The sequence below is a fragment of the Notamacropus eugenii genome, chromosome 2 (assembly GCF_028372415.1).
Source record: "Notamacropus eugenii isolate mMacEug1 chromosome 2, mMacEug1.pri_v2, whole genome shotgun sequence".
In the NCBI taxonomy this organism is placed as follows: domain Eukaryota; kingdom Metazoa; phylum Chordata; class Mammalia; order Diprotodontia; family Macropodidae; genus Notamacropus; species Notamacropus eugenii.
Window position 1 is genome coordinate 76,916,971 of NC_092873.1, and position 23,783 is coordinate 76,940,753.

At 40.3% G+C, this 23,783-nt stretch overlaps 2 protein-coding genes across 5 annotated transcripts in view; both read left to right on the forward strand.

Annotated features, from left to right (window-relative positions):
* The window catches only part of CCDC42 (coiled-coil domain containing 42), an 84,576-nt gene that overhangs the window by 25,519 nt on the left and 35,274 nt on the right, over positions 1 to 23,783 (forward strand). The window lies entirely within an intron of this gene.
* On the forward strand, positions 8,763 to 23,686 carry MFSD6L (major facilitator superfamily domain containing 6 like). The gene has a single exon (XM_072641083.1). It carries the CDS (start codon positions 9,951 to 9,953, stop codon positions 11,859 to 11,861), a length of 1,911 nt encoding a protein of 636 aa, XP_072497184.1. The 5' UTR covers positions 8,763 to 9,950; the 3' UTR covers positions 11,862 to 23,686.

A 23,783-nucleotide genomic window follows, 5' to 3' on the forward strand; every position in this document is an offset into this window, starting at 1 on the left:
CTGTTAGTCATTTTTGGTCTCTTGATTTCCAATGCAAAGTCTTGTTTTTTTCTTTTCTCCTTGACAGAGAAGACTGAAGCAAAATAATGATTAAGCATCTCTGCTTTGTCTCTATTTTCAATCCCAATCTAAGGTCCTATTTCTTCTTTGACCATTCTTTTTATAAAGATATAGCTTAAGCCTCTGCTTGTTTTAAACTTTAGCACTATTAATACTATTTTTTACAGGCCTAACGACACTCAGGTATTTATCTTTGTTTTTTTAACTTGAATTTGTTTCTTTCTGTATATTTCTATTTTAAGTTGGTGAATGTGTTCATATTGGTCTTTTTGGACAAATTCTATTTTTCATCCTTCAAATTATTTCCCTTTGGGTGTTCAGAATTTCATTCTTGAGCATCTACTCTCCCTCCTGGGCTGACTTCTCCTATAGAATTTTATGGGAGCCTAACCTATCTTCTGAACCTTTTGATGTCTTCTTTCTCAAAATCAGGGGTTTATGTCAGACTGTGCCCAGAGATCCTCTCCTTTATCACAAATTCTGGGAGAAAGAAACAGTCACTTCCTACCAGGGGATCCATCATTTCAACCTCTGAGTTTAGGTAAAGAGGGAACTAAGACTAGGAAAGAAGAATTTGTGATTTCGTTGGTAAGTTAGCAGTAACTTCCTATTGCCCAGATGTCACAAAGGGAAATCCAACCTTGGAAGATTATGCTACTCACCTTGTACTTAACCTCTAGTTCAAGAAAAAAGGAGAAATACCCACTAAGACTGGAAAGAGGAATTCACATTTAGTCAACCTTCCTTTCTCTAGCTTCCAGAAGGGCAGCTAGATGGTGCAGTGGATGAAGCACCAGTACAGGAGTCAGGAGGACCTGAGTTCAAATCTCACCTCAGATACTTGACACTCACTAGCTGTGTGACCTTGGGCAAGTCACTTAATCCAGTTGCCTCATCCTGGGTCATCTCCAGTCATCCTGATCAATATCAGATGGCTGTGGAGGAGAAGTGAGGCTGGTGACCTGCACAGCCCTCACTCACTCAAAACAAAGTCAAGTACAAGTCTCTGATGGCATGGTCTTCTTCAGCAATGAAGGACAAACACACATACTCCAGCTGCCAGAAAGAGGAACTTAGCCTTTAAAAATCCTTAGCCTTTATAATCCAATGATTATTTTATTCCTACAAAGGTATATGTCTTACTCTAAATTATTTGCTACTAAATGCTAAAGTCTAATGAATCTATCTATTCCCTAAGTCTATAGGTATTATTCAGGCTAAAGGGAATGTATATGTTGGCTTAGCTTAGCCAACGGCTAGCTTTTCCTAAATAATGAAACTTAGTCCTTCGTTCAAAATAAAAATAAATCAAAGTAATCAATACTAACTGATTTAAAGGTTTTTACTTTTCAGAAAGAATACACATCAGATAAATACAACATCAACTATACATTTACTGCCTAAATTTTTATTTTATTTGCCAAATTTCTCTAGGTTCTCCCTCTCTAGGATATCTAGAATCTAAAGTCCCAGGCAGTGAATTTCTCTGGAGGTCTCCACAAAAATGAAAGGCTCAATTTCTATTCTAGGCAAGGTCCCACATGTAGCAAGGCTATCCCTCTCATGTAGCATGGGGGTGTCATTTTGTGGGTTGGAAGGGAGGCAGAATAGACATCTTTAGTTTCCTTTTCCAAGGAATACTTTAAGTCCTGCCAGGAAGGGAAAGGAGATCTAGGTGCTAAATGCTTGGCTACTCTATTTTCTTCAGAGAGAGGGGATATCAGGCTAAAATTATATCTGTCAACATCCTTAAATATAATTTGTCTAGAGGATATGGTTTTCAGATTCATGCTAAACTTTCGATTGCTTTTTACTAATAGGGAAAAGAGGACTCATACTTTATATCCAGGGCTTGATTCCCTTCCCACCAAATACCAGTTTCACAGTGAGCACACATAGTAAATAGCAAAGAAATCCATTTACCCAAGTTGATAGCAAAAGAGAAATAAGAAAAAGTATACATATGAGAATACATACCAGACAATTGGAGCTCTCCCATTGGAAGCAAGGTAACTCAGTTCAATCAAGAGAGAGAAAATCCTAGATCTCACCCAAAAGGAAACTTCCCAAAGTCTCTAGTGTTGCAATTTGAGAATAAAGACATGATTGAAGTTGTACATGTCAGCTTCTACCTAGACTTTTCCTTCATGTCTTCTGTCTTGAAAATGGAAACTAGAATTACACAGAAGTGACAGCCGGACCCCAAGAGACTTGAAGAGGCAGAGGAGCTCTCCTCTCTCCCACTTTCACAAATTCTTCCTTGACCTTTGTGCAATCATGAGGCATTGATCTCCATTAGTATGGACAGAGACCCATACCAATGGGCTTTGAGACTTGGGGACTCAGGTTATATCTTGTTATATATTTTATTATTATATAGCAAGGGTTATATATTTTGTAGACTGCAAATGATACCTCTTCAGAGGAATTTTCAAGAAGTACAATCCTAGATCATCCTGGTGATGTCTAGGCAGTTATTTGTAGACTTTTTTTTCACCCCTCAAAGAACAATTAGGTTTTGATAATTTTTTTCCATTTCAGTTTCTGTTAGTCATTCTCGGACATCTTAATCTATAAGACTTGTTTTTTGTAACTAAGCTAATTCTTCTTTGCTTTACTTTAGTCCTTGGCACATTTTACTTGAACAAAGAAAAGAATTAGTGTTGTTATTAATGAAAATGGATTTTGGGGAAGATGTAGTTGACTCCCTTTTGTTTGGAGTCTCCATTTTTTATGTCTGACTCCTACATGAACTAAAGAACCAGCTGTAACAGCTGGTTCTCTTCAGTGTCTTCTTTCCTCATCTAATTGGTACAAAAAGGCTTAATTGCTACAAAACGAGGACTTCAAAAGCCCAAGGAATGTCCACTTCCCTTATCCTGCCTGACAAATGATATATATTATCTTTTGATTTAGTGCAACTAGCTACACTAACAATTAATCTCAATCTCCTAGAGTTGATAAATATTTTCTTTTAATAAACAGCTTTTTTTCTTTTATTTGACCAACTGCACTATAATGAACAGCCATCTTATTTTTCTTTGTCTAATATAATTACTACTGGTTGAAATAAGATTGATACACACTTCCATCAACTGCTGGCAAAGTGAATAACCTACAGTAAAATCTTTTTCTGATTTGTGCTGGCTTAATGGAGGTTCTTGGGCTGGGTTGCAATGTACCATCATTTACAATGCTCATTCCAAACATTTGACCCCATGAAGGAAGTCTCAGCTCTTCTTCAAGGACTCTGAAAAGGATGCATGTAGAACTAAATCTATCTTGACACGTGGGACCTCAAATCCCCAGAGAAGAGTAAAATCATATATATGAAACGGAATAGAAAATTAGAGGACTTTCAGCCATCCATTTTCAGTGTGGAGGAAAAAAACAGAGATGAGAATGTAGTTGCAGAACTTGATAAGATTTGTTGGATTCAGCAAAAATAGCAAGTACATATTCCAGATGAGAATAACCGCTATATCAGAATAAGTTTATGGATTTAGAATATCTACTGATCAGCAACAAATTCTCATTTACCTCAAAATTGGACAACCTTGTTAATTTGCAGAACTGTCTGACTACTGTTCAGGAAATTAAAGGGCTGGCTCTAATATTTTTTTTATACTATGTCCCATGCCCTGGCCCTGGAGTCAGGAAGACCTGCGTTCCAATCTGGCCTCACACTTAATAGCTGTGTAACCCTGGGCATATCCCTTAACCTCTGTCTGCCTCAGTCTCTTGATGTAAAATCTGGATATTATTACCCCTACCTATTATCAGCACCTACTTCTCAGGGTTATTGTGAAAATTAAATAAGATAATATTTTCTCAGTGCCTGGTACATAGTAGACATTTAATAAATCCTTCCTTCCCATTGACGTACTCTGGGATGCTGGGAACCCTGAAATTCAAGGGTAGGAGGGTCTGCCTCAAAAGAATTTGACTATTCAAGTCTTCTTTCAGTCAGAGTTGTAAGGTTTTATTATAGCACCAGAGAGGCAAGCAAGATTTCTAGTAAATCTACCATATTGAGTCCAATAGGAGTCAGTGAGATTCTTAGGGAATCTGTACTGTGGAATTGCCAATAGCAGCGAGCAGAGTTCCTAGTGAGTCTGCAGCTTAATGGGGGTGAGATGGATACTTTTATGCAAGAAAAGACTGTGAGAAGATCTGGATGGGATTAAGGAGTGGTAAATAACCTAGGATGGGCTAGGTACAATAGTGAAAGGAGTAAAATAGTCTGGGGTGGATCAAGATCCACTGTGAAAGGACTGTCAGATATCTAGGTAGGCTGGGGTGACCAGATGCCTTGGGCGAGATGCCAGTTATCTGGGCTGCTAAAATGTATGGGGAAATTGTGGGACTTGGTTGCTTTCAAAGACATGGTCTTTTCCTTTTAGGGGTCCAGGTCCCATCACCCCATCAGTGCCAGTATGGACATCTCTCCAAGCTAGAAATGGTTTGGATATAGATTAATGTTAAATAAAAATAGTTTCTGACAGAACTAAACCTAATATGTCAAGTATGGTATTAGTATTAATATTTTCCTTCAACATTGGATAAAACAATGCTTTCATCAACTCAGTATTCTTTGGCTCACCCAGACTTTAGGCAGCTATGTGGTGCAGTTCATAGAATACTACATTTGACTGGAGTCAGGAAGACCTGAGTTAATGTGCCTCAGACGCTTATTGTTTGCTCTACGCTAGGCAAATCATTTAACCTCTGTCTCTGTTTCCCCATCTAGAAATGAAAATGATAATATCACCTACTTTCCTGGGTGATTGTGGGGATAAAACAACATGATATTTGTAAAGCATTTTGTAAATCTTAAAGTGCACCATCATTATTATATAGGATGTTCAGGAGGACTAGCACCTCTGGTGTGAGGGCTTGCTGAGCCCTTGTCAGAGCTGCTTTGGTATCCACTTGGTTCACCCAACCCTTCACTTGTGGCTCGAAGAAAATGTAGTCTCAGCAGACTGGTCACAGGTTGAGGATAACCAATAGGCCTCAAACCTGTTGGTGAGTTAGAGGATGTCTTTCCCAAGCATGTGAAGACTTTCCCCCTGTGGAATGAGAGGATAAGAATAATTTGTTCCAATGGCCATAAAGGTGGGTGAAGGAGGTGCTATGGAGCACTTAGAGCTAGATCAGACATTGAAGATGCCAAAGTGTAAGCGTAAGCAAAGTGAGATTTTTTTTCCTGGAGTTCAGTTTCCTAGGCTCAGGCTAAATTGAAAACATCTGAAGAATAATTCACAGCTGTGCTGAGTCATATGGGCTGTGATGCCTTCTGGCCCTAAGCCTATTAGTTGAAAACTATATACATACTGGGCAGTTGGTATTTTGCTTTGGGGGCTTGCTCATGAGAAGGATCTTTCGATTCCCTGGATGAGACTCTGAATGTCCATTTGTTAAGAGCCCCCCAACCACTCAGAGGTTGGTGCTCTTCTGGTCTGGTGGGGTATATAGGTGATTGTATTCTATTTGGACAGTTGGAGCCAGGTCTTTTGGATTCTTTCTTGGACTACTTATTTATACTTATCTGTCTGTTAATTAAAGTAAGATTGTTAACCCCTTTAAAGCTGTCTTTCCTTTAGAAAAGCAGATCAAAGAACCTGTGCTAGTGTGGTGGCTAATACACAATCCACAGGCCATTGCCAGTCCACCTGACTTTTGTCTTTCCACTGGACCTCAATGACTCAGGAAGACAAAGTGAGGCTCACAACTTTGTGCAATTCTGCACATCCTGTACACATTCTTCTAAATCCAATTCATGAGCAAGTCACCATGCTGTGATGTCATTGGTCCTCTTTGAAAATTAAGGAAAAACAATAACTATTCTTATATGAAAACGATTCCTTTAGAGACCACTATGGAAGGGCTGCCCCTTTCTTCCACAGGGGCTAAATAAAAACTCTTCTTTAGCCCTCTCTGAAGAATTAGTCTTACCACCAAGTTAGGGATGTAATCTAATGGAATATAGTCTCTTTCTAGACTTTTGTGTATATTCCAGACATTTTCACCTTTCCTATGCTATTAAAAAGCAAGGTACTTCCCAATAATCATTCCTTAGTTCCTCTACCCCTTTCTGGGAGGGAATTGGCCAGACATAAGGAAACTTAGTACTTGAGGGGAACCTGAGCTGTTTCTCCATAGTGTTTGGAGCCCACTGAGGGAGCAAGGACCTTGAGATCAAAGCAAATCTACACAGGGGAAAAGATGGAGAAGGTTATAGTCCTTTCTTATCAGGTAAGTCTTCCTAGAGGCTGGTTCCCAGAAACCCCCTGACTGGAGAAATTTTTCCTACTTAGGATAGTGTTGATTTCTAACAGATGTAGCTTCTAGAATATTTGACACCTGACCTGCACAAAGTACATAACCATGCAGCTTTTCATTGCCAGGGACAAACCTCTTGCCTTGCCACTTTTCCTGTTAGGACAGGTTAAGGACCACTTGGACTAGATGAGTGTTGAAGAAGCCCACTTGACAGGGATAGCTGAACACAAGATGCTAAACTGGGCACAAATGGATGCCTTGTGCTTAGAAAAGGGGATCATATGGTCCCAGCACAATATGTCCCTATTGGCAACATACTTTCCAACCTTTTTTATATCTGAGGCACTGTGTAAGATCATGCCACAGCGATTACTTGGAGACTCTTTTCTGTACAGCAGTGGGGAAGCAAGTAAAAGGACAATGCCTCCTCAGAGACTTCCGATAACTCTTCTGGATTGGGGGGGAATAAGAATAGTATCTTCAAAACACTCCTCTGCCTATTTTCTGGGGATGGCAAATTTTTTCAAATAGGAAAAGAATGCAATAAGTATCTGGTGCATGCCCAGACCACCTGATGTGGTTAGGTGACCACATAGAAGATATGCTTCTGGGAGACAGGAGATACTCTGCATTGACTTACTACTTGGTTGAAATTGGCCTTTCTTCATTGACTACGTAGCCAACAGCCAGGAGGCAGCTAGGTGACTCAGTGGATAGAACAATGGCTCCTGGAATCAGGAAGACCTGAGTTCAACTTTGGCCTCAGACAATTACTAGCTGTGTGCCCCTAGGCAGGTCACTTAACCTCTGTTTGCCTTAATCCTCTAGAGAATGAAATGGCAAACCACTCCACCCAAGGATGGCCCATTTTACCGTCAGAGTTGATCAGACAATACCAAGCTAAAATGAAATATAAAATAGCTCATTTTCTCTATTGTAAAACTGTTTTATGTTCTGATAAAAATTTACTATCAGTCTCCCAACCAATTAGTTTTTAAGTAGCTCCTTGTTTGGGTGAAAGCTGAAATGGGTCCAATTTGAATTCTTTCTAGATGAAAGTCAATTTTGGAATGTTTTTTCTTTTAAAATATGTTCTCTTTAGCAGATGTGGTGTGTCATCTCATTTGCTATGTTTTGCTGTTACGAATGAATTTTCCCCTCTCCTCTTTATTCTGTCTTCTCATGATATGTGTGTGTCTTGCACTACTCTACTCTGGCTTTTTTATTGAGTTGATCTTATGACCTAATACAGTGCTAGCCATGTTTTTTTTCTGGAAAACTCTCTCTGGAGTTAACCCTTGAACTTGAAGTTTGGGCCCCCAGAGGGGCAACTACTGTACTCAAGGTGCCAGGGGTAACCTTGTGGATGGTTAATCTTACTATTGTAGTTCCTGAGTCCCTACTGGGCTGGACCCTGGATTTTCTTTGTGTGGATTTTTCATGCCTTGTGTCTAATGGTCATCATCCAAACTAGAGCCTCTGCCACCATGGACTCATCTCATCTAATATCCCATCATCAGTGGAATGGTGGGCATCATTGGCCTCAGGAAGGGGAGCCATTTTCAGGTTTCTGCTATATTGACTTGCATAACAGTGGGATATTCATCATGAGGGATGCTGGCTCCTCATAGATTGGATGTTTTTATGCCTTAGGCAACCTTAAGAAACCATCAATGGCTCAAATTCTGGTCTTTCATACTAGTCAAGTTTTAGGGAGGCTTCCTTGCCTTTTAGGGAAAAAAATAACCTAGTCTACATGTAAAAGACTCTAGCAGATTTTACCCAAAGATTTACATTTTATTTCCTCACTTTGTGGATAAGTACTTTGAAGTTCAGAGAAGTGAGATGATTTATAATGTGAAAGCTGTGAGCCCTGCAGGTCAGTATTAGAACCTGTCATGGTCTCACCTGAGCAATAGTTTTTAGTTCATACAGCAGAAAGGGGATTCAGCTTAGAGAAACATTTAAAATAACACCAGTGATAACTGATGTTAATATAATGCCTCATAGTTAGAAAGTATTTCATGCACACAATCTCATTTGAACCTTACAACAGGCAAGAATGACAAACAGTGCGAATATGATCATACCCATTTTACAAATAAGGAAACTGAGATACAGAGACTGTTAGAGCTAGATGCAGGTGGTAGTAGGTGGCAGTGGTGAGTTTCCCTTAGGGCCTCAGTTTTTGTATTCACCTTGAATAAATACTCAAACTATAAAAGTGGATGTGACTCCCTATGCCTTTCTTAGTCACTCACAGAGGGACTTGTTCTGGATCCTGATAGCAGCAGTTTCACCCACCAGGTCAAAAAAGCAGCATCTTTCGTTGACATTGCTTTTGTCTCTCAGTGCTGAATTCAGTATAATCCTGGGGGTGGGAGTAGGGGGTGGGAGTAGGAGCAGAGAGGTATCTCTCAGGCAATTGTCAAAAATACATTTATGTGACTTGAGACTACGTAACTTTGGACTCTTCCCCTTGCCTATTTTCTAGTTTGATTAATTTCTAGGTTGGTTTTTTTTTCTGGTTTAATTAACAGGGTTAATCTTCCACTGTGCTGATGTCCTAGTGGTATATTCTTATTCAGTCAGATAGTCTCTGTGTAAATAAGCATTTATTAAGCACCTAGTATGTGCCAGGAACCTGATTCTGTGTAAAAAACAAACCAAGATTTAGTGGGGATTGAAGCAGAATCCGGCCAAAGCCCTACTGCAGAGGCTATGCTGTACTTCAAAGAACATGGGTCTTACATTCGAGAGGGCTGAGTGTGAATTTCAAGTGCACCATTTACTAACTATATGAATCAGGGCAAGTCACTTCTTCCCTTGAGCTTCAGTTGTAAAATAGAGATAATGACACTTAAAATACCAGCACCTTCAGGCTCATTATCAAAAACGTGTATTATAAGCCTAAAGGTCACTGTAGGGGATGCATGGCCCCATTGCCTGTGTAGGATCATGTAAAGTGCTTTATAAATGGGAACTGTTATTTTCTATTTCATATCACTGTGAAGTGATTTGCACAGCCACCATGTCCACATAGGACAGTCCACACTCTGGGAAGAAAAATTCCCAGAACACACAAAGCCCCCATCCCACATAAAGTTCTCATCCCAGATTCTCAGAGGCACAGACAGAGAAGGACAGAGATCAGGGATCAGGGTCCCAGGTTCTTCAGCACCAGAAATGCTCTGGGCCTTAGGTGTGATTTATGTTCTCTAACTAACATCTCTTGGAACCTGTGAGATCTAAGATTACAGGTGGGTGGATTGGCAGGGTCCTGGGCCTCCTGCAGCCTAAAGATAGCCCCACCCCTGAAGGTGACAATTAGAACTTGGAAGCCGTTACCTGGGCAACAGGTGGGTCAGGTTTCTGCCAGGAATAGAGCCAGCTGCCACAAGTTGGAGGTCATGCAGATGCCCTTCCTGTACACATCTCCTCCCCAGGTTCTTCTGAGTGGGCACTGCTGTCTCTGTCCTGCCTGAATTTTGGCCTTGGGATTGGGTCTCTACTCTGCTTCCTCAGCCTAAAAGTGGGCCATTTCCTACAGGGGTGCTACCCTTGGCATCCTGCCCTCTCTACTCCTATTGAGAGGCTCCAGAGCCATGAGTGCCAACCCACAGTGGAATGTCAGCAAGGTTTTGTCAGTGGCCCGGCTCTTCCACCTTCTGTGTGGTGCCAGGGATGCTTGTGTGGCCCCCTTCCTGACACTCTACCTGAGGCAACTGGGCCTTGCTGCCCCCTGGGTGGGTATCTTAATGGGCACTAAGCACTTTATTGCTACCACCTGGGCCCCATTGTGCTCCTTCCTGGCCAAAAACTATCAGAAGAGGCAGTTGCTCCTGACAGGATCGCTACTGGGTTCAGCGTCTGCTGCGCTGCTTCCGACCCTCATTAGTCCTCTGGACAAGGATCTGTTCTATCAGTATTGCAATGGCAGCAATAGCCTGGTGGTTGCAGGGGTGCCACCCCAAGTCACGCTCCCTGTCAGCCCAACCCTAGGAAGAATGGCCCCAAACCATTCAGGTAGAGTAAAGAACTTTACAAGATTCAGAAGCTCTAGGCAAGAGTTGTCTTCTAGCTCCCCAAGTAGATCTCTCAGAAGTGACAAAGAAACAATCCTTCAAAAACAGCATTTCACAGCTTTGTCTGCCCTTCCAGCAGCCTACTTTGAGAAAGATAGGATAACAGTCCAGACAGCTGTCCCTTCTTCGATGGATGAAGTGCTTGGAGTGAAAGCCTCCCCCAGGAAGACACAAAGGAGTCTGGTTAGCCCTTCTAACTCAGAGATGAAGATGGGGAAAGATGAACCCTGGAGCAACATATTTGGAACAACAGGACCTTCTTTACCTCTGCTTCATGTAGGCTCTGAACTAGAAACTCCAGGTACTCAGGTGAATCTGTCACTAACTGAGAGGACAAGAACCCAGAACAGGAGCTTAGCCATCTCTTTAGAAGGGGAGCACTGGATTTTTCTTCTTTCTATGATGGCGGTGCTGTTCTGGGAGCTTCTGTCTGCCCCTCTGGGACCTGCTGCTGCTGATAGCTTCTATGAATATCTGGATTTTGTGGATGCCACTGACTGCTACAGAAGACTCTGGGTTTGGAGGTTGCTGGGCATGTGTATAGGAGTGTGCACTGTCCCAGTCTTGGTGGGTCAGCTAGACTGTTTCCTGACAGGGGACACCCCACGGGGGATAGTACACTTCTATGTCTATACATTTCTCAGCATATTGACCTTGCCAGTTAGCTTCGCTATTCCTATTCCTAACTCCAAGAGGAGAGAACCTAGTCACAAAGCCATCAAAACACTGAGCCTCATTGGAAGTGACTGCCGTCTTGTCGTATTGGCTGTCACAGTTTTCTTGACTGGAGCTGCAGTGGCTAATGTAGAGAATTTCCTCTTCTGGCAGATGCAAGATCAAGGTGGCAGTGAATTGAGCATGGGGCTCTCTGTCACCCTCAGTTTGGTGGGTGAGATTCTACTGCATCCCTTCAAAGCTAAGATTCTCAGGAATCTGTCTAGTTTGGGTACATTGGGGCTGGGCCTGGGCTGCCTCTCCGGGCAGCTTCTCTACTACTCTTTACTTTGGCACTGGTGGGCAATATTTCCTGCTCAGGTTTTTGGTGCCATCAGTAATGGAGCCCTGTGGTGGGCAGTGGATGCTTTGGTGGAAGACCTAGTGATTCCTGGCACAGAAAGGTCTCTAACAGTGATGATGAGAGGCCTCTTTTACGGGAATGGGGCAAGCCTGGGGAGCTTTGTAGGGGGCTTTGTGGTATTTCACTGTAGCCTGGCTGTGCTATATAAGACGTATTGTGTGGTTCTGTCCCTTTGGTTAATTCTGTTCATAGCCATCCAGTCAAAGCTCTCTCAACAGAGACAAATCAAGTACTCAGAGTTATTGGCCATGGATACTGCTGATGTCAGTGATTCCGAGGAAGGGGCTGAAGGGGACTGGCTTATAAAAGCTATAAGAGATGAATATTTGACAGGAAGGCCTGAAAACAAATAGTGCCTTACCTAGGAAAAGAACCAGTTTGCTGCTGCTCAGAATTAGCTGTTGGCAAGCAAAATGAAAGAGACTTGTCTTGGGTTGTAGGAAGCTCTAGGAGAGCAGTGGTTTTGTGCCAGTGAGTTGATGTGATCATCCCATTTTCTGTTGTATAATTTCATTAAAACACAAAAATATAACAAATAAATGAGATTTAAGTTTTTTATTGTTTTTTAGTGACAAAATTCAAATCAGAAGATTTGGACTAAGATCCTGACATCAATTCTTATGTGACCTTAATGGACAAATTGCTAACCAATCTGAGCTCCTTCCCATGAGCCCTTAGTTTAGAGAAGACTATTGGGACCAGGTAGTGGAAAGGGAAATCTGGGAATCTTTTTCCTCAAAGAGCAGGGAATGAATCAATCAATAATGAATGAATAAATAAATAACATATATCAAGCACTTCCTTTGGTGCCAAGAAAACTGAGAGGCGGAAGTTGGATGACGATGCAGAAGCAAAGCAGTTCCTAACCTCAAAGAGCTTATATTCTAGTAAGATAATAGAAATAAGAAATTAGAAGCAGGAAAAGATGTTTTGGTTTCTGAAGTCATGGGGATGATAAGTGGGGAGTCATAAGAATGTCAATTAGTACATCCTTTCCAAGGGTAATCGTAGCACTGATTTGATCAATGTTCCCAGATTTCAGAATATTCTGTACCTCATGATCATAGTCCAGATTGCTCACACCAAGCATGGGCTTTGTAGGTCAGGTGATTTCAAGGGAGGTCTGACAGGACAAAGAGAGACCAAGGTAGATGGTCTGATGGGATGTGAAGTATGATCTGGAGCTGGCTAGAAACAATGGGCCCTGCACATTTGCACTGACTGACTTAGAATGAAAATAGCAATGAGATAGACCTTTCCTGCTGTGCTGGTATGCTGTTTTTTCAGCTCCTAAATTGATTCTAAGTCATTTTTGAAAGTTGTTTGGAGGGGAATTTGGGAAGGCTTCAGGAAGTTTTTCACTCTGCCATCTTGGCATTGGAAATCTGAAGATGGCATTTATTAAGAGCTGGTGATATGCCAGGCATAGAATACTCACTTTATCACTTATTATTTATTAAGCACCTACTATATGCCTGGCACTCTGCTGCTAGGTATTAGTGATACTAAAACAAAGGTGAAACAGTTCCTGCCCTTGAGGAACAATCTATTTGGGGGAGGCAATATAAGTATATATAGCTATTGATAAAAAAGGTAATATGGGACAAGGGCAGCTGAACTGATCAGGAAGGCTTCTTGTAGAAGATACATCTTAATCTAAGACTTGAAGGAAATTGAGAATTTTAAGAGGCAGAGGTGAAGAGGGAATACATTCCTAACATGGGGAATTGCCAATGCAAAGGAAAAGTGACAGGAAATGGAACAGAAAGGCAGGTCAGTCTGACTGGACCATAGTTGTAGTGTTCATGAAGGGGACTAATGTGTGCTAAGGCTGGAAGGGGGGTTGTTGGGGGAAGGTTGTGAATGCTCTAAAGACCAAGCAAGAGAAGTTTATATTTGATCCTAGAGGTAACAGGGAACCACTGGAATTTATTGGGTAGGGGAAAGACATGATCATACCTGTGTGGTAAGAAAATTACTGATGGTTGTGTGAAGGATAGATGGGGGGGCACATTAAGGATGAATAAAAGGATAGTGGTGATCTTCACAAAAATAGTGGGTTTCTGGAGAAAGATAATTTCTGTTTGGGATATGAGTTTGAAGTGCCTGAGAGACATCCACTTCAAAATGTCCAAAAAGAAGTTAGCTTGTGCAGGACTAGAGCTCAGGAGAAACATGAGGCTGAATCTATAGATCTGAAAGTCCTCTGCAAAGGAGATAATCATTAAACCCATGTGAGTTGATGATGTCATCAGGAGAGAATGTACAAACTCTCAATAGCTTGGAAGTCCTTCTTACTTGTACTACTGCTGGCAGCTACGGAGACAGATCAATGGAATTCCATGCCATGTAGTTGAAAAGCAGTGTGAGGGGGATCTCGCAAAATAGAGGGGTTTCCAATCTTTGCAACTGAAAAGAGTTGTTTTAGAGATGGATTAGGGTGCCAGCCTGGGGAGCAGCAACCTCACATCTAACTCAGAACTTTCACAGCCTGACCAGCTATCCCCCCAGCTACCGTCCAAAATGGCATCAACTGTCAAGGATCAGCTTATCTTGAATGTCCTAAAGGAAGACCAGTTTCCCCAGAACAAGATTACTGTTGTTGGGGTTGGTGCAGTTGTCATGGCATGTGCCATTAATATCTTAACAAAGGAATTGGCTGATGAACTTGCCCTAGTTGATGTAATAGAAGACAAACTAAAGGGAGAGATGATGGATCTCCATCATGGCAGCCTTTTCCTCAAAATGCCAAAGATTGCTTCTGGCAAAGACTACAATGTGACTGCAAACTCGCAACTGGTCGTTGTTACGGCTAGGGCACATCAACAGGAGGGAGAAAGTCATCTTAATTTGGTCCAGCATAATGTGAATATCTTTAAATTCATAATTCCCAATATTGTTAAATACAGTGCTAATTGCAAGCTGTTTATTGTTTCCAATGCAGTGGATATTTTGACATATGGCCTGGAAGCTAAGTGGCTTTCCTAAAAACCCTGTTATTGGAAGTAGTTGCAATATGCATTCTGCCTGTTTCCATTACCTAATGGGGGAGAGCCTTGGAGTCCATTCTTCAAGTTGTCATGGATGGGTCCTTGGGGAACATGGAGATTCCAGTGTTCCTGTGTGGAGTGGTATGAATCTTGCCAGTGTGTCTCTAAAGAACCTTCATCATTCTTTGGGAACTGATGCTGATGCAGAGAATTGGAAAGATGTTCATAAACAGGTGGTTGAAAGTGCTTATGAAGTAATCAAACTGAAGGGCTACACTTCCTGGGCCATTGGCTTGTCTGTGGCAAATCTGGCAAAAAGCATTATGAAGAATCTTAGGAGAGCGCATCCAATTTCCACCATAATTAAGGGCCTATATGGCATTAATGAGGATGTCTTCCTTAGTGTCCCATGTGTCTTGGGGCAGAATGGCATTTCAGATGTGGTGAAGGTCAACCTGAATCTGGAGGAGGAGAGCCATTTAAAGAAGAGCACAGATACTCTTTGGGAAATCCAGAAGGAGCTGCAATTTTAAAACCTTTGAATGTGCTGCCATAAAGAGAACATGACAGGGATTGAGGGATTATGTATGATCCGCTTTTCAAATAGACTAAATCCTTCCTCTGATTATTGACCAAACACCAGAAATGTAAAACCTGTGAACACACTCTAGTTTCCTCCTAAAGTTAGAAATGGGGAATACAACCCTGTTGTAGTTAGCATATGATGCTGGATATGACTTGTATAGTCTCAGTGTTTGGTGTCAAGCAGAGCTAGTGTACCACAGGTATATAAACTACCTGCTTTGTATGTAGGTGTTACACGTTCCCTTAGGTCCAGAAGACAACACTCCTGGGTACAAAACACCATACAGTAGTAATTCTTTATTGATGCATTGATTACCTTTGTGCTCCCCTCCATTAGGGCACTATAGGATGGCCCCCATGTATCACCTTTCTAGAGGACCTGATTTTGTCTGTATATCTATATCTATATCTATATATATATCTATATATCTATATCTATATATATATATATAAATAGTTGTAAATTTCCATATTATATAAAAAGATCTGTATAGGTACAACAACACAACCAATTCCTCAAGTGTCATACTAACCCTGAATACTGAATAAACAACAAATAACTGATTAAAAAAAAAGAAATTAATTAGGAGGAGGCAGAGCCAATATGTTGTAGAAAAGGCAGAAAGTTGCCTGAGCACTCCTCAATTTCCCTCCAAACAACTTAAACCATAAAGTAACAGGGTGAAAAAATTTTCCAGACCAAGACAACTTAGAAGGACTACAGATAAAGTGTGTCTTACTTGAGTAAAAGGAGAGCACAGCCCAGTGAAGATATTGTCTGGGTAAGCCCCATCACAGATCACCAACTGAGGATGCATGGCCCTAGTTCAGCAGGCCCGAAGCACAGCAGGCCAGCTTCAAGGCCTATAACTCTGGTGCAGCAGGTTAATTGTCAAGTCTGGCAGGCCCAGAGGCCCTGGTGGAGCAGGCTAAACTAGACAGGATGACCCCTAGAGCAGCAGGCAAGCCTCTAGCCTCACAGGCCCTGGCACTACGACCAGGTCCCTGGCTTCCAGCACAAAAGACTTAGGACAGTACCCCAGAAGAGCTCATTGAAAAAGCTTTTACTTGCCTCTTTTATGAGAGATAATTTGCCACATTCCATTTCTCTATTTCTTCTCACAATATATTCCTCTCTCACCCCTTAATTTTATTTTTTTAGATATATATTCTATTAGATAGATATCCTATTCTACTCTACACTCTGTCTATATATACATATGTGTGTGTGAGTATAATGCCTCGAACTACCCAAATACTGAGAAAAGTTTCAAGAGTTACAGATGTTATCTTTACATGTAGGAATGTAAACAGTTCAGCTTTAGAAAGCCCTTTATGATTTCTCTTTCCTATTTATCTTTTCTTACTTCTCTTGATTCTTGTGTTTGAAAGTCAGATTTTCTATTCAGCTCTAGTCTTTTCATCAAGAATGCTTGAAAGTCCTTTATTTCATTGAATGACCATTTTATTCCCCTGAAGTATTATATTCAGTTTTGCTGGGTAGGTGATTCTTGGTTTTAATCCTAGTTCCTTTGACTTGTGGAATATCATATCCCAAGTCCTTCAGACTCTTAATGTAGAAGCTGCTAGATCTTGTGTTATCCTGGTTGTATTTCCACAATACTCAAAGGACTGGAGCTTAGGTGAGAGACTTAGGACTGGATATATAGATCTTAGAGTCATCTGCATGGAGGAAATATTTATATCCATGGTAGCTGATGAAGTCTGCAAGACAGAAAGTATAGTGAGAAAAGAGAAGAGTGCCTAGGACAAGGATTTCAGTTATATTTACAATTTGGATGATCCAGCAAAGGGAACTGAAAAAGAGCAGTCATACGGGTAAGATAACCAAGAGAGCTGTATTTGAAAAACAGAAGAGAGGGTATCCAGGAAGGAGAGGGGTGGTCAACAGCATCACATTCTGCAAAGGGGTCCAAAAGAATGAAAATTGAGAAAAGACCATTGGATTTAGCAATGAGGAGATCAGATATGAGTGGGAATTCCCTGGCTACTTTGTTCAAGTGATCTCAGGCAAATCAGTTCACTGGCCTCAGTTCTCTTCATTTGTAAAATAAAGATACTGAATGAGATAATCTCTTAAGTTGTCTTTCATTTCTAGATCCTATCATGCTGTGAATCTGTCTGTGAGAGCTGAGAGCAGTGGCCAAGGGCAGTGGGCCTTATGCTGAAGGTATGTCTTAGAATATGTAGGAAGAAGAAGAGAAGTCCAACATAGGTGTGGCAGATTCAGGGACACCACATTAGTGTCTATTTCAGCCTCCCTCTCTCCCCATCCTCCCAACCATTCCTCATCTGTGGGCATTGATAATCTTTCTATACATCACAAAAAGGGTCTGGGCCTCAGTCCCACTTTTCTTTACGATTAGACATTCTTCTTAGGACTAACAAAACCACCGACATTAAAATCAGGGAAATGCTGCTCCCTCACTTGGATGAAGGCTGGAACTAGAACTAGAAAGGATTGAGGGACAGTGATAACTCAATTGTATTGCTTCCACTAGAGGGCACCAAAGCCATTGGAATTCTGTCGTCCAAGCTTAGAACTGCTGGAAGTACTGCTTTGGAAAACATCATCGCTGAGTGACCTTGACAAGAAGATGTAGTTGTCCTCACATTTGGTGTTGATGGTAATATTGTTAGGAAACCATCAATGGAAGATATTATGTGTAAAGGATTGGAAAGGGAAGGATCTCTGGCTCACCTTTGCTTCTCTATGCTTAAAATCCTGTTTATCAATTTGAGCTGACTATTGAGGACTCTTATTAGGTTGCCTTCAAAGTATTTGTTATTTCTACTAGGAATTTACTTTTTTCCCCACTTTTCTGAGCCAAAACTTCTTTTGTTGGTGTTCAGGTGACTCTTTGTGACCCCATGGACCATAAGGTGTAACAGCAAAGTAGATAATTAATGATTCTTCGTTTATGTCATTTCCACTGATAAAATTATATCAGTTACTGATATTGAACCATTTGAAAGTAACAAGGACTTTGGTGACCAAAACTTTCCTTTTGAAATCTTCAAAAGATTGTCTTTAGCACTATATTGTTAATGTATTTTTATTGGAATGGAAAGATCTTTCCCATCTATTAATAGGTTTATGTGACCTACTTAAGTCACGTGGAAGCCTAAGTCACATGAGTTTGAGTCACATGAAGCCCATGGTAGGAGGAGCTTGCTGAACAGGTGGAACAGGAAGAGGCAAAGCTAAAGCAGAGCTGAGAGGAAGTTGGTCAGACTAGTTGGTCAGATGAAGAAAGCAGGCAACTGACTGTGGGAAGACCTAATAATATGTATAGACTTCTTGGTTACTATGGTGGATTTCTTTGTTACTATGATGGATTTGGCTTTCTGGTGTTTGAATAAATGTTTTGGTTCTGTCTTCCATGTGGAGAGTCTGTTATATTTTGTGATTCAGAATGGTGCTGGCATATTCAAAGCTACTGCAGGCACTGTGAATATCTCATTGGCACTACAATCACCAGCAGGAGGGAGGAGTAGCCAAGATGCATCTCCATATGAATTGCTTACCCTTATGGGTATGATGTCTATGGACACTTGGCTTAAGCTGATTCCCACAATGTTGGCCTGGAGATTTTTGCACTTCTCTCAGGACAAACCTCCTCTCCTGGGGGTTGGGTTTTTCCTGAGGTCCTCTCAAGTTGTCTTAGGTGGACAGGTATTTTTCCCCAACCTTTAATTATTTCTGCAGCTCAAAGTTCACTCTGAGTCAATATTTTGTCTTGTTTATGAAAGAAATTTGGAGGTAGCAATGTCTCTGTCTCTCTCTTTCCTCTTGCCCTTCCAAGAGAAAGCAGAAGAATGAAAGCCAGTTTAGGAGTTTGACTTGAGACCTCTGATTCTGAGAGAAGAGAACTTTTCCCCATTCAACCCACACACTTAAGTGTTTTTCTTCCCTCAGTCTGTACTTGGGTACTTAGTGTCCTGTTTCTGTCTCCACTCTGCCTATTCCTCTCAGTTCTGGTCAGGCCTTCAGATAGTTAGCTAGTGTGTTCCTCCTCCTGTTCTTCTTTCTCTCTCCCTAGCCCCCACATGTCCTTGAACTATGTGCCAGCCCCTTCCCTCCACAGATATCCCCTTCCTATCTACTTCTCTCCCTTCCCCATGTAAAGCAAGAAGTTTTATACTGTATGTCCCTTTCTCTTCCCATTTATTTATCACTAGGAATCTATTATCTAACTTTTATAAAATTCTATTCAAGTCCTTAGCTTCTTTCGTACTTATCTTTTTTGTTAGATTTGTCTAAGTCTAAAAAGGGCACATTTAAGTGTCAACTATTATAGTTTTGAAATTTATTTTTTCTTGCAGTTTGATAAACTTTCCCATCAAGAACTTGGGTATTATGTCATTTATATACACATAATATCTATGATGCCTTTAGGTATAATTTAGTTTCTCTGCTTATCTTTTTTAACCATTTCTATTTTTACTGTTGCATTATCTGACGTCATTATGGCTATAGCTATACCTCCCTTTTGAGTTCACTTGAAGCATAATAAATTCCTTTCTATCACATGTGTGTATGTGTATGCATGTATATATGTACATACATATGCACACATATGTGTGTTGTGGAATTAGTGTCCTAAGTGTGTTTCTGATAAAGGATATATTGTATTTTGCTTTCTGATCTCTTCTGCTACCCTTCTTTGTTTTATGAATGAGTTAATTCCACTCACTTTCATGGTTATGTTTTTTTAATTGTGTATTTACTTCCATCCTATTCTCATATGTTTCTTTCTTTTCCTCTTCATAAAGAAAAAGAGCGTGGAATATAATCAGCATTAATAATCCATAATTCAATGGTCTTATCTCACTCATCTGACCCTCTTTTCTTCATCAAGGCCAGGCTCTGATCCCTGTTTCTTACGTTTTCTAGCTCTCTTTTTGAGCTCTCTTTTCCGATCAAACCTCTGGAGATAAAATGTGTTTTGTTTGTGATTATTCCTTTCCCAATACTATTCTCCTTCTTATGTTCTCCTTTTCCTTTTTCATAGCCCTGCTTGTTTCCTTTTTGTAATGTATTTACACCAAACCCTTTGTATGTGTTAAGCCCTTCATTTTCTGATTCAGATAACACCACCTTTTTCCTTCATGTTTTCATACTCTTTTTTTCATGTACTCCATTTATGCAAATTTGTAAACTCCTCCCTCTTCTTCTTCATTTCTTCCCTAGTATATTCTTTTTTTAACTTCACTTTTCTTCCCTAGAAAAAAAAAACTTAACTAAACAAACCCACATGCAGGTCCTATGTTTGTCTTATTTAACTCCTTATGTGACCTTCTAAGACATTAAGGTCCTGAAGGTATACTCACACTTTCTTATTCTATTAGGATATAAACATTTCATTATTATTTAGCCCATTCCAACTAATTTTTAAATTTATATTTACCTAGATTTCTTCTAATTCTTTAAATTCCTCTTTGTATTTCAAAGTTTTTGCTCAGCGCTAGTGTTTTCATTTTAAAGCCTTTTACTAAAATTCCATTCTTCTCTCTGTAAGATTGCACTTAACTTTGAAGGACAATTTATTCTTGGTGGAGAGCCTTTGTTAATTGTCTTTCTGGATCAGTTTCCAAGATTTTTTTTCTCCTTTACAATAATTTTTGCTAAGTCTTGTGTGATCTTGACCGTGTGTGTGTGTGTGTGTGTGTGTGTGTGTGTGTGTGTGCGCGTGTCTGTATGTCTGTGTGTGTGTGTCTGTCTGTCTAAGACTTGAACATCTTCTTCCTGGTGACCTGCTGAATTTTTTGTTTAACTTGGAAGCTATGGTTTTTGCATATAACATTCCTAGGACTTTTCCTTTTAGAGTTTCTTTCAGGAAGTGATTAGTGGATTCTTTCTATTTTATTTTCTCCTCTTGTTTAACATATCTAGGCAGTTACCTTTATTGCTTTCTTGAAAAAATAACAGCCAGGATCTTTTTTTGGTCATGGCTTTCAGTTAATTCAGTTTTTCTTAAAATTATCTTTTCTTGGTCTGTTTTCCAGGTCATTTAAATATATTTGTTTGCCTTTTCTGTTATTGAATTCACATCAGTTTTCGTAGCATGATTCCTTTTCTGGTCTATGCCTCTTCTACATTTTCCTGAGTTTGTGCTAGTTTTCCTGATTTGACCTCTTTATCATAACCTCACAGTTATGAGAGCAATATCCTAAAGTTTCACATCATGCAGGCTGATTTTTCTTTAAAATGTAGAGAAACTTTCTATAGATTCAGTTGGTTCAGAGAAGTAAGGTTTAGGCCATTTATGTAGCTTTGTGCCTGATTCCCAGGGCATGACCAGCACAGGAATGCTGTGCTTTGCTCAATTGAGGGTATTACTTCAATGAATATCCTTTCTTCCCTTGAAGATCCTTCCCCTGTTATGGAAAGTAAACTTCCTTTTGTCAAATGTTTGAATGTCTCATTTCATTCTAATCTTGAACCTGAGGTGCCAGGTCTGAAGTTCTGCATCCACCCTCTTCTGGCTACTTGTTTGTCCTGTTCTGGACTGGATAGAGGAACTTACTTTGGAGTCTTTTCAGGTTTGTCACTGGTCTTTTGCGACTATTTTCAGATATTCATTGGTGTTTCTGTGGGAGAACTATGATCCTTCAAGTCACCATTCTTTTTTGTTGTCATTGTTTTTAAAATTTATGCACACACGCGCACACACATACACTTATTAACATAATTTATTTATTTTCAGTTTTCAACATTCACTTCCACAAAATTTTGAATTCCAAATTTTCTCCCCATTGCTCCCCTCCCTCCACCCCAGGACAGCATGCACCCCAACCACCACTTTCTCCAATCTGCCCTCCCTTCTATTACTCCTCCCTTCTCCCATCCCCTTTCCTCTATTTTCCTGTAGGGCAAGATAGATTTCTATTCTCTACAACTTATTTCCCAGTTGCATGCAAAAACAATTTTTAACATTCATTTTTAAAGCTTTGAGTTCCACATTCTCTCTCTTCCTCCCTCCCTACCCACCTTCATTAAGAAAGCAAGCGATTTGATATAGGTCATACATGTGTAGCCATGCAAAACACTTCCATAACATTATGTTGTGATTAACGACATTTCTCTCTATCCTGTCCTGCCTTCCATTTATTCCATTCTCTTCCTTGACCTGTCCCCCCACAATAGTGTTTGCTGCTGATTATCCCTTTCCCCAATCTGCCCTGTCTTCTATTATCCTCCCTCTCCTATCCCCTTCCTCCCTGCCTTCCTGTAGGATAAGATAGATTTTCATACCCAATTGAATGTGTGTTATTATCTCCTTAAGCCAAATCCAAAGAGACTAAGGTTCGCTTATTACCTCTCATCTCCCTCCTCTTCCTTTCCATTGGAAAAGCTCTTTCTTGTCTCTTTTATGTGAGATGCTTTACTATCATGTCACCATTCTTAACCAGAATTCTCCCCACTATGCTTGTTCTACATGACCTTTCTCTGCTCCTTAAGGCCTGTTTGATTATTTGAAATATTCTCAGTTTTTTATCCTTTGTTCTGCCCTTGAACCACAAGGAGGAAAAGAACCAGGCAATGAAGCATTTTTATGAATTTATGTCAATGCTGTAAGTATCCGTCTCCCACCTCTCACCTCCCACATACCCTCAGAAAAGTTACCGTGGTGACTAAGTTACTAAATCACTCAGCTAAATTCCTCTCCTTTTTCAGTGACCAGTTAACATAGAGAAATTGTTTTTAATCGTTTCCCAAAGTAAACCTACATTTCCTGCCTTTTTGTAATATTTTAAACCAATGGATCAGAAACAGACATTTGTAAAAGCAATTGAACAGTGGTTTCCTCACATCCTTCCCCATAGCAAGTCACTAACAATAAACCACTACCAAGCCAGCTACCTTGAAGTGAGAATGATAGGGGAACCCTTGTCTTGTTGATCTATGGTCCCCCTCATGCAGTATGCCTATGGGGCACACAGTTTGCCTTGCAGAGATGCTTGTGCTTGCCAGGATGACACAGCAACCCTTGATTGGTACTCTGGTCACCAAGACCAACCCAGCAAGTGCATGTGCCTCAGTAAGGAGAGAGTATACATCCAGTGCCATGGGAGGATCCCCAGGAACCAGAAAAATCAAGGATTTTCCACATTATCTGCTGCACCACAGACAAAAGGATGTGTTGGAATTCAAATTTTATATAAATATAAGATATTGACCCTTTTGTACGTGAAAAACTTGTTTCCTGAAAGGAGCAAAAAAAGAATATTTATTGTTTTTTAAAAAGTTGTATTGATTTAATATTATAAATATTTCCAGATTACCTCTACTCCATAAGAACTCTCTTGTAAGTAAGTATAAGACTAACAATGCAGTGATTTCATCTGAAAGGGTATGCAGCATTTCACATCAGCAGCATCCCTAAAACTTATTTTAAAGTATTTTTTAAAAAATTAACAGAAATCTATTTTTTTCCTCCCTCCTACATCACACTCCAAAGGGAAAAAAAGAAGAGTGAAAAACAAATTCCTTATAAGAAATATATAGTCAAGCAAAATAAATTCCCTCATTGGCTGTATAGAAATATAGATGGCTGGACAGAGACAGAGGGAGATCTTATTCGGTACCCTAAATTCATCACTTCTCTTTTAGAGGGTGGATAGTATGTTTCATCATCATTTCTCTGAAATCATGAGTGATCATTGTGTAGATCA

Bases quoted from the DNA above. Each gene is read 5' to 3' on its own strand.
- MFSD6L (XM_072641083.1), top strand. From the start codon at position 9,951: ATGAGTGCCAACCCACAGTGGAATGTCAGCAAGGTTTTGTCAGTGGCC.